The 12,398-nt window shown below is 38.2% G+C and overlaps 1 protein-coding gene across 1 annotated transcript in view; it reads left to right on the forward strand.

Annotated features, from left to right (window-relative positions):
* Positions 1–7,824: 7,824 nt before the first annotated feature.
* SBI1 (Leucine carboxyl methyltransferase) overlaps positions 7,825–12,398 on the forward strand; it is a 125,545-nt gene continuing 120,971 nt past the window's right edge. Inside the window, exon 1 of the mRNA XM_086816003.1 lies at positions 7,825–8,027. Coding sequence (XP_086672129.1) covers positions 7,924–8,027 — 104 coding nt within the window. The 5' untranslated portion in view covers positions 7,825–7,923. The remainder of the gene's footprint in view (positions 8,028–12,398) is intronic.

The following is a 12,398-nucleotide window of genomic DNA, read 5'->3' on the forward strand; positions in this document are numbered from 1 at the left end:
CAGAAACCCCAACGCAGTGATCACCATTAGCCTGAAAAGAAATGCCATTTCAACAAGAGAGCCACCACACCATTGGCCAAAAGTGCTAGGGGTCAACACTATAAGAACGTAACACGAACAACAAAATCACCAAAAGTGTTGGGGGTGAACCAATAGTTACTGAGTTTTGCACAAAGAACATAGACATAATGAAATACACATAGTAACACCGAGACATAATTTGGAATTAAACTATATTAATTTTATCGTATATGTATTACAATGAATATGTTGTATAAATCTTTGGCCTATAATGAGTGCTTTAGCACTTATATATATAGTAATTACAAAGAAGATCTGCAGTGATATTTATGACTTATTGTATCTCCGTGGTGAATCCGCCTAAGGTATTACAATATTCCACCTAGAGTATGTTAGCACCACTAACATACCAAATATTCACAAAGATTGATTCAAAGTTCAAATATTATTAGATCAAAATTAAGAAGTAGGATATCCCTAAGATAACTTTTAATACCCGGTATGGATGTTACAAGTTCACACTAATGCCATTCAAAATTTAATACCTAGTATGGAGATTATGAGTTCACAGTAATGCCATTCAGGTTTTTGAATGCTCCTACTACCTTTAATCGATTGATGTAGGAAACCTTCAGAGAACATTTGGATGATTTCATTTTAGTCTTTTTTGGTGATATTCTAGTGCACTCCAAGAATGTTATTGATCATGAGAAGAATGTGTATAAAGTCTTGGAAACTCTTAGAAACTAGTTAAAATCTCAATAGGCCCACAAAATTTATCCTTTTCTTGCTTGTATGGTGTATGCTCTTGGGTGTGGTGCACATGTTGGGGCTTCCTTGTGGATTTAAGCTGGTTGTGCAGTATACGAAAACTAGGACTTTCTTGTGTTATTATGCACATGGACCCATGTGGTGATGGGCTACAATATTTTGGTGGGCCACTAATCCAAGTTGTGTAGGGTTCATGTAGTTGCTAAGAGGAGATTGTAGCATAAAAAGCTAATAAAATTTGTCCTTTTTTTAAAGGAAGCCTTGAAATTAATAGGAAAAGGATAGTTACATTTGGCTTGTGTATTACAACTCACACGCCTCACTATTAGCAATTACCTAATACTTAGGGTTTATAGTGTCGAGAGATGGTAAATCAACAAATCTCTCCAAGGTGTAAGCTATCATCAATTGGACAAAACCAAAGATGATAAAGGAAGCTATCAGTAAATCTCACCAAGGTGCAAGCTATCAATTAGCCGAAACCAAAGACGGTATAGGAAGTTAGAGGATTCCTAGGATTGACAGGGTGGTATATCATGAGTTTTATTCCTCGATATGCCAAGATAGCTTCTCAATTGGCATAACTTCTTAAGAAAGATATTCCATTCTATTGGTCTCTGCAATGTGCCAAAGGGCTTTTGAGAAAAGCTTAAGGTTGCTTTGGTAGTGCTGAAATTGCTAGAGTTTGGGAGCCCTTAAAAGTTATACTAATGCTAGTGGATTTGCCTGCTATTAGAGGAATTCTAATGCAGGAAGGATGTCACATATATTATGAATCTCAAAAATTAAGACCTTATGAAAGAAACTATGTTATCCATGATCTTAAGCTGCTTGCCATGTCCTACAGCTTTGGCAACACTATCTTCTCAGGCAAAAGTTTACCTTGGTTACAGATCACAAGAGTTTAAAGTGTGTTTTCACCCAAAATGATCTTAACATGAGGCAAAGAAGGTGGATACATACACTTCAAGAGTTTCAATTTGAGATCAAGTTCAGATCAGGTAAAGAGAATGTAGTCAGATGCACTTAGCAGGAAGACTTCCTTACTCGTGGTGGTTATATTTTTTGGGCCTTGCTTTGGACTTGCTATAGATGCAAATTGGGATAAGAGAGACCTACATAGAATACCACGAATTTTTGTGCACCCTCCTAGGTAGTTGTAGTGCTTAATTTAACACTAGGTACTTTTGAAGGGGTTAAAGTGCTAGAAAGTGACTATACTAGCTTAGGATAGGTACTTGGCACTTAAAACTATAAAATGGACTTCTCAAACCTCTAGAAAAACTCATGGATTTCTCATGAAGGGTATTTATAAATGGTGGTTTTGGGAGCTTGCACATGCACCTGGCCCTCTTGAGTTAATGTCAAGCCATACCTACCATAATCTAGATCATGAGATGAGACTTCTTCCACCTTGAGTAGTATGGGATTATTTGGCATTGAAATCGCACTTAAGAAAGATTTGCGGCTAAGTGCATCTGTTACCACATTATCTTTCCCAGGGCAGAATTTGATGTCGAAGTCATATTCTTGTAGAATTTCAATCCATCTCCTTTGCCGCATGTTGAGGTTAGGCTGGGTGAAGATCCACTTCAGACTTTTGTGGTCAGTTTTACAAGCTAGAATTTGCCCCCAAGAGATAATGTCTCCATAATTTGAGGCAATGACTGCTAAGAGCTCCAAATCATGGGTGGCATAATTTGCTTCATATTGCTTCAGCTTGTGGGAAGTTAGATAATTATGAAAAACCTTATAATTTTACCAAGACTATATGTTTTCACATGACTATGTGCATAGACAATAATTAAATTAACTAGATGAGCAATTGATTAATTCTAGGGCTTGGAATTGATCTAGATTAAAAGATGAGCACTTGATTAATTCTAGGGCTTGGAACTGATCTAGATTAAAAGATTAATTAATTCCATTCTTTTCCCATACCCTTAGAATTAGAATATTAATTGACCGTAGAAGCTACCTTAGGTTTAATTCATTGATTTGACCTTAGGTTAAACTTTAGTCTAAGGATAAAGATCTAAATTTAGACAAATTAAATACTCTAAAATTATGAGGTTAAGCCTTATGTAGGATATGATAAATGGCTTGATGTTTTTTTGACATTATTCAAGGTTGAATTAGGAGGTACATTAAATTTATGTACATAGATGTGTACCTTGAGGATGCACACAAATGTGCACCATATGCACATTTGCACATGGTACACATAGATGTGTTTATTGACCCCTTCATAGGAAAGTTAGTTTAGGAGGATATAAATAAAATGAAAATCAAGAATTTTGAATAAAATTGATTTGTAGAGAAAACTGCGTGCATTGAATGCAGCCAAGCCATCAAAACTCACCCGAAAATAGGTATTGTCAAGCTTTTGGACTTTTTTGGCCAGCGGCCTAAAAGCCTACACGCATTAAATATGGACAACTAGTCAAGATGCCCCATATTAGAGAGAGGATTAAGCCTAATTAACTCGCAGTAATTACACTAATGCAAAAAACGCAAAATGTGCAGAAAACACATAAATTTCTGTGTGTTACAAATCCTCCCCTAATTTATGTTTTTATCCCCATTTCTCCACGCAAGGAGTCAAAAATTGGGATAAACACTATGCTAGGAAACCAATTTTATGATCTATTCAACCCAATTCTTTCAATTTCATGTTTAATTAACTATTTTTTTCTTTTCAAAATTAAAAAATATAAAAAAATAAGAAATGAAAAAAACCAAAAAATGAACTTATGCACAAGCACATTAGTCATGTGAATATAGAGCTAAAGTCTATACAAGCCCAAAATATTGTTATAGTATTGTCAAAGTTTAAGGTTGATGGTATCCACAAAGTATGTGAAACATACTAGCTTGGTAAGAAAACCAAACAGCATGAACAACATGTTAGTGTAAAGCCATTGGATATTATACATTCTGAAGTATGGGGATCGACCAAGACTGCAACAATTGTAGGTTGCATGTACTATGTTACATTCACTGATGATCACACTAGGAAGTGTGGGTTTACTTTATGAAGGAGAAAAGTGAGGTGTTTTCTCACTTTCAAAGAAGCATATCAACTTGGTAAGAAGGCCAAACATGCTTTCCTACATGAAAAGCATTCCGGTGTAGAGCCATTAGATGTTATACAAATCGACCAAGACTGCAACAATTATATGTCGTAAATACTATGCTACATTCATTGTTGATCACACTAGGAAAGTGAGGTGTTTGCTCACTTTTAGAGATTTCAAGCCTTAGTTTTGAAGGAAAAAGATATGTAGATCAAATGCCTAAGTTTGGATGGTGGATGAGAATGTTTCTCAAATGAGTTTAGTTTTTTCTTGAGAAAGAAGGGAATCAAGAAATAATTCACATGCAAGTATATAATGGTATTGTGCAGAAAGAAGGGAATCAAGAAATAATTCACATGCAAGTACATAATGGTATTGTGCAGAAAAGAACAACATGTGCATTATAAAGTTGCTCGTGCCTTGATGTCTGAAAAGAATATATTAAATTATTTTTGGGTTGAAGGCAGTAGTGCTATAGCAACTGTTGTTTACATTATCAACAAGACCCCCATTGCAACTATTCATGGCATGATACCTGAACATAAGGTTACATGCATAAAACCAGATCTATCTCACTTGAAAATGTTTGGATGTATTGCATATGTGCATGTTCTTGATGAAGTAAGACCAAGTTCGATCCAAAGGCAAAGAAATGTATCTTCATTGGTTATGCTTTAGAGAAGAAAGGTCATAGATACTATAACCCTACCACTCGTGAGATGGGAGTAGTAAAGATGTTACCATTTGATGAGTAAGTAAAGACGCTATCATTTGATGAGATGAGCAACTAGTATGCACTGGTGAAGGCAAGTAAAGATACAGATGTAAGAAGTAATGATGCTGCATTTGGCATGTAGAGATCACCAACAATCATAGGTACTTATAGTGGACTTGGAGAAGAGTCCTCTAGTAGTGGATCGAGTGTTGGTCCATGGTCAGGTAGGCTGAGGATAGATGCAAGGAATGTAGATGCATTATAACATGGTACTTGTCAGAGTCACACAACTACAACACGCACACCACCCGAGGGCACTGAGTAATGTCGGTGGTTAGGCTCCCATCTCCCAACCGTTGCTCCCCCCAAAAACCCAGTCGGAGGAGATATCTATGACAAGGTGCCACCACACCTTATATATGGCTCTTTAACTTCCCATGCTCTTGCACATGGGATAATCCACCACAACTTCCAGTCATGCGATAACCCAAGAGTAGCTATGAGAATTGCCACCTCCAACACCCTCCTTCAATTCGAGCACCTCAATTAAACAGAGGTTAGGACCGCCCAAGACCACACAAGCTGAGCTTTGATACCATGTCAGAGTCACACAACAGCAACACACACATCACCCGAGGGCACTGAGCAACGTCGGTGGTCGAGCTCCCATCTCCCAACCATTGCTCTCCCCAAAAACCCGGCTGGAGGAGATATCTATGACAAGGTGTCACCACACCCTATATATGGCTCTTCGACTTCCCATGCTCTTGCATATGGGATAATCCACCACAACTTCCAGTCATGCGAGAGTAATTACAAGAATTGCCACCTCCAACAGTACTACAGGTGCTAGTACACATGTATCATATAATGGGAAGGAAAATATAGATCAACCTTTCGTGCTTGATCTGCTAGCAAGTCACTCTTATGTGGATGGTGAGACTCTAGTGTCTCTAATTAAAACCCTTGATGAGGAGCTTGGCATTCCGTATGTAGCTACTCTTGGTGCATGGAGAACCAACACTATTTTGAGGACACTTGACAGTGATTTAGGTGTACGGAGGTCTACTTAGATTAGATACTCTTTTAACATGTTGAGATATGATGGATATACAACCCATCACTATGCTTACATTGTTAAAGCAATATAGGAGATAGAGCCCACTTGTTTTTAGCAGAAACTTGGAGATCAGTAATGGGAAGATGCCATGGATGAGGAGATGGTAGCATTGGATACAAATGTGACATGAAAATTAGTACCTTTGCTTTTAAGGATACAAATGTGACATGGAAATCAGTGCCTTTGCTTTTTAAGGATAAGAAGGTAATTGGATATAAGTGGGTGTACAAGGTCAAGAATAACTCAGATGGATTAGTGCCTTTGCTTTTAAGGATACAAATGTAACATGGAAATCAGTGCCTTTGCTTTTTAAGGATAAGAAGTTGATGTAAGTGGGTGTACAAGGTCAAGAATAACTCAGATGGATTAGTGCCTTTGCTTTTTAAGGATAAGAAGGTAATTGGATGTAAGTGGGTGTAAGCCCGGTTACGAGAATGGTAACTGCGAGAATGGTAACTGTGAGAGCTGTCATTGCTATGGCTGCAGTGAGTAGGTATAAGGTAAGACTGTTGATATATGGCATTGACTATGAGGAGACATTTAAGAAACTATGAGAGTTATCATTGCTATGACTGCAGTGAAGGGTTGGGCTTTACATTAGATGGATGTAAATAATACGTTCTTGCATGGTGATTTGCAAGAAAAAGTTTATATGATGTAGCCACCAAGTTATGAGAGCCATGCAGGTCACGCAAAGGCTTGTATGGTTTAAAGTAGGCACACTTAGAGCATGGTCAAGCATGATCGAGGAGTATCTTATTACCATTGGATTTCAAGATATTATTGGTTCTCAGATATCCAATGTAGATTTTTCACTTTCTATGAAAAAGACAGATGAGGAATCATGATGTTAGTCATTTATTGATTACTAGTCATGATAGTGATGTTGACATACATGATGTCAAGATGCTTTTAAAGCAAAAGTTTGAGATAAAAGATTTGGGTGAGGTGTAGTATTTTATTGGTATAGAGGTGATAAGATCACGTGATGGCATTTTGTTGTTTAGAGAGATATAACTACATGGGTATATATATGTTAATTAAGCTGGTAATGTCTCAGACATGAGATCTACCACAATGGCTTTCCTTGTAGAGTATAGAGGCATAGTAATGCTATTGCAGCGTGTGAGAGCTTGTGAGGTACCTTAGTTTCAGAACCTACTTGGTGATATGGGTGAGCCCATGAATAGAGCTATTATTCGTTATTGTGATAACATGAGTAGCATTGGCCAGTAATCCAGTCTATCATAGCAGGCGATGTGGATTTGGTGTATGACAACACAGAGGACCAAGTGGTTGACATCTTCACGAAGGCATTGGGAATACATAAGCTCCACAAGTTTAGGAGCTTATTTGGAGTGCAGTGTGTAGAGTTGAGCTTGAGGGAGAGTGTTGAGATATTGAGCTCAGCTAGTGCTGTGAACATTGATGACTTGCCTGGATGATAGCTTCCACCCTTACGCCATTGGTTGGGTTGGTGAGAATGCCACTAATGGTTTACATGCCGTGTGACAACCACTTCGGTGTACTAGAGTATGATGTAATTATTACGCCATCTCATGTAGTCGGGTTTACACTATGGACTGACCATTTTGTATGTTATAGTAGGAGAGTACTTTTCTATATAGTAGGTACTCTTATATCTTTATGTTATAGTTGTGGTAACCACTTTGCTGTAGGTACTCTTATATCTTTATGTTATAGTTGTGGTAACCACTTTGCTGTACTAGGGTTATGACATAATATTGTGCCATCTCATGTAGTTGGGTTTACACTATGGACCGACTATTTGTATGTTATAGTAGGAGAGTACTTTCCCATATATAGTATGTACTCTTATCTCTTTATGTTATGGTTGTAAAAGAAATGAACAAGATAGAAGAAAATTCAGCCATCCTTGTGTGTGTGAGATTTATAATAATATTCCAGAAATACCATTGATTGTGAGTAAGAATATTTCGATTGTACTTCTTTGAGATAATAAAAATCTCTGTCCATTTAAAATTTCTTTTAGATTTTGGAGAATCAACGCAACTTTTCTCATTCGAAACCAAGGAGTTCGAATCTACCTACTCCGATACTAGAAAGTCATGGCATGCACCCCCCTCCCCCCCAAAAAAAAAAAACATAATGGCTGGATAATACTAATGATAACAATGCTTCTAAAGTGTCTTGATAGCTAATCACTTTAATAAAAACAATTAAAATCGTAATTACAGATGGCAGTGCAAGGTTTCGGCGTTTCCATGGAGGCCTCTCACAGCAGCTTCAGCGTGGACGCAGCAGTTCAAGCTACCAACGACGAAGCCTCGTCCAGCAAACTGTGAGTATCTGGTGGTGTACATAACCTTTTTCTTTAAAATTTCCGAAACAACGGTGTATTCGTTTGTTTTCCAATAAATTAAATCTGTTTCAGAAGCAAGGACTTCTGATGGTGGATCTTCATTCTGTGTGTTGGATTTCTGCGTCAAAAGTATCAAAACGAGAGAGAGAGAGAGAGAGAGAGAGAGAGAGAGAGAGAGAGGGAGAGAATGCTGGCATTTTGAAATGAAGCCTTTCTAGAATTTACCACACATAACACTAGGATTCATACTTTGGCTTCATAAAGCATATAGCCATCCTCAGTCTTACATTTTCTCCATTTGAGTCCTTCCAACTAGTATTGGTAATTTCTCATGGAAAGCTTTTTCATATATATATATATATATATATATATATATATATATATATATATGTATGTATGTATGTATGTATGTATGTATGTATATTATACACAAAATTCCCCTTCGTCCACCCCTACACTCTCCCCATACCTCTATTGTCCTCAAAATCCCAATATACCTCGAAGTTGGGAAAGCTCAAAGCGAGCAGTTTCTTTTGCCGAAGTAGATCACCCATAGGTGGTTTGCCTCCTATAACAGATATTGGTTTTTGGAATTTGACATTAGGAAGTGTTTTGGCACCATCGACCGACATTGACTCATTTCAATCTTGAGAGAGGAGAATCCGGCCACCTCTTTCCCTCTGGCGAGCTGTATCAGAACTTCTTGGCGAGTAACCTCAGTTCTAGTCTAACCTTTTGTTTAAGGGTTTATCCCTGAAAATGAAAAAACTCTTTGGGTACTGCAACATCTGATTCATTGTAAGGTTCTTTGGTTTCTTCAATAATGGAGATGCCATAAAGTGTGGACCAACATCCTTCGCTGAAATGATGTATACTTATGTACAGAGTTACTTCGGCAGGAGAAACCGCTCGCTTTGCGCTTTCCCAACTTCGAGGTATATTGGGATTTTGAGGACAATAGAGGTATGGGGAGAGTGTAGGGGTGGACGAAGGGGAATTTTGTATATATATATATATATATATATATATATATATATATATATATATAAATGTACGGGAACCTTTCATGGGATCTACTCTGATCCATTTGGAGTGACAAGTCATTAATATTTCCTCAAAGATTGCATAATGAATGGGATTATCCATCCCTCACCAACTTCACTTCCCTCATCTTCTTTTTACATAGTTCATGCGGTTTATTCCGGGGGATACTCTGTGTCTGATACATTTACGTGTGATAATGAGACGATAAGTCGTTAGCGTCTAAACACACTGATAGTTATCCTTTATTTTCATGCCTACCAGCTATCTTATCACCTACTTGTATCTTACGTTTCTATAAGATATATATATGAATAACCTCTGAATCAGTCATAGTATCGTCTTCAAGATAAACCCACCTACCGTCAGTGACTCGACCTCTTCCACCAATATATATATATATATATATATATATAATATTTTGTGCCAAGAAAATATCCTTCAGTAGTTTCAAAAGAGAAAAGTCGCAAAAAGCAAACTACAAAACAGATCAAAGGAGGACAATAAGCTTCAGTTTATGCATAGCATAGTCTAGACATCATCAAGTTGGTATTCGTCAATCTGATGAACACAAGACCGCCTTCTACACGAAATATGGACATTATGAGTATTTGGTCATGTCTTTCGGGTTAACCAATGTCTCGGCAAAACTTTCATGAGTCTCATGAGTGAGCTTTTCCGACCATTTTTGGACAAGTTCGTGATTATTTATCTTGATGATATTATGGTTTTTAATGTTTTCATCGATAAGCACAAAAGACATCTACATCAAGTTTTTCAGATATTGCGCGACAATGCACTTTTGATCAATCTTTAGAAAAGTGAATTTTGCAAGATATCATTGGAGTACTTTGGGCACATAATTTTTGTTGATCCTAAGAAGATTCAAGTTATTAAGGATTGGTCGACACCGTAGAATATTCATGATGTCAGATCATTCTTGGGTCGACATTGCAGCACCTTTGACAGAGGTTTAAAGTTAGCACCTGCTTTTTGGTGGACAGATGATACTTGTCACGCCTTTGATAAGCTAAAGGTTGCTTTAACAACCCTAGTAATGACAATCATAGATCCCAATCTTTCTTTCAAGATCATTATAGATGCTTTTGACATTGCAGCTGGCATAGTTCTCATGCAACAAGGCCGAGCGATCGCCTTTGGCAGTCATAAGCATTCAACAATCTAATCATGTTATCTAGTGCATGATAAGGAGTTCTTGGCAATTGTTCATGCTTATCGAGCCTGAAAACATTATCTTTTATGTTGGCCTGAAATGAAGCAATATGTTATAAAGTTTGTTACAACATGTTTTTCTTGTCAGCAAATAAAAGCTAGTAGACAAGCTTAGCTGGTCTCCTTCAACCACTTCGTGTACCAAATGAACGATGGGAAAGTATTAGGATGGACTTTTTATCTCGTTCTTCAAAAAGTAATATGCAGATAATGGTGATGGTCGACACATTCTCGAAAATGGCACATTTTATTGTTAACCATTCCTCCTCATAGAAGTTCTGGTGTGAAACTAGTCTACTCGCAGGAACTTTTTACCATGGCTTGACACGGGTTTTTTCCCGTGTGAACACACTTATTGTGTGTTGGTCTTTTAGACTTAGACTTTATTGTACTTTGTGCTTCACATTCTTAATTATTATCAAGTACAACTTTGCAGCACACTCTCTCTCACGCTCATCTCTGTTTGAGCTGTGTGTTTGTAGAGCTTTCACCATACCCAACATTGGTATCAGAGCCGGCAAGCTCCTCGCCATCGCCCTGCATCTACTGTATTTTTTGCAGCCGGTATAGTCTGAACATGCACCTACTGTACTTTTAGCTTTGCGTCGACCTGTTGTAGCCCGTATAGTCGGTACCTGTTGCTACCTTGTACCTGTTGCTCGCACCGTCCTACAGCTGCGGCCTTGTGCCGCCGAGCTGCCCTTGCCGCATAGCACCGCCTTGCTGCCGTGTGCCGCCCTGTGGCTGTTTCTACCGTACACCTCTGCTGTACCTGCTATACTGCATTTGCGCAGCTGACAGTACCTGTCCGTACAAATCCGCGCCCCGCTGAGACAGTACCTGTTGCTACTGTTCGTCTTGCAAGTGTACTTGCACACTACAAAATTTGGGGCATTTGATTTTTTTCAAAAATTTCAGCCCATACAGGTTTATAGGTTACAGGTTGTACGCAACATTGTGGGAATTGGGAGATTTGACCTGAAATTGACACATTGGACACATTGTCTGTTAAAATTTGGGGCTTTTGGCCTCATTTGCAAGATTCACACCCAAAATCACAGATTTGCTTAGATTTGTGCCTATTTCACAAGGATTGACAGGTCTATGTGAGCAATATTAGGGATTTCTCTTAGATTTACAAGATTTATAGGTTTTTGGCCGACATTTGTGCACTTTTGCCTTACAGGAACATTTTGCCCAATTTTTTTGCAATGCTTTGCTTCAGTTTGCTTTGCAAGTTTTCTTGGTTGAGATAGTTTGTCATATGTATATGTATTGAGTAGACATTTGGGGCATTCTGATTCAGTTGCAGCCTTTGTTTGAGTTAGTCTTGTGTTCAGTCAATGAATACATATTCTTGGAAAGTGTCTGGAAACACCAGTGACTTGTTTGGCATGTTATCGGTTGAGGATAAGTTGGATGGTACAAACTATCCTATGTGGGCATATGTGATGAAGCATGTATTGGTCGTAAAGAATTTATGGGTATGTGTTTCTGGTGCTGAGTTAAGACTTGCTAGTCGTGCACCTACAGCGAGCACTTTTGGGCGTCCACTGTTGGGACTAGTGATTTTGGTTCCAGTGGGATTGCACTGCCTGCACCTGTCTCTTCTACATAGGAATAACTTAGATGGGATGCTAAAGGTGTGCAAGCTCATGCATTGATTGCTCTCTCATGTAGATGGCAAGTCATTCTTCATATCTGTTCATGTACTTGCATGGGATATACTTGGCTCTTTGTATTAGATCCGTAATGAAGCTCGTGTAACTTATCTTTGGAAAAAGGTTGACACGGAGCATATGACTGAGAGTGATTCTATATATGTATTCCTCACTCGTGTTAAGGATTTGAGAGAGTAGTCAATCAATATTTGTTAGAATTTGTGCATCTCATGTGTTGAGTGGGATATTGGCCTTGTATTAGGTTGGACATTTATCTCATGTATTTTATTACAGTCGTGGGGATTTCCAGGTTATTTGCTGGAGTCGGCTAGCTCTATAGGGGCAGTTGGCCAGCTTCACCCTTCCTTATATAAAGGCCTCCTCCCCGCTCACTTGTTATCCAACAATTCAGTCA

This window comes from Cibotium barometz, chromosome 2 (assembly GCF_041138505.1).
Source record: "Cibotium barometz isolate CiBa-2024 chromosome 2, ASM4113850v1, whole genome shotgun sequence".
Lineage (NCBI taxonomy): Eukaryota > Viridiplantae > Streptophyta > Polypodiopsida > Cyatheales > Cibotiaceae > Cibotium > Cibotium barometz.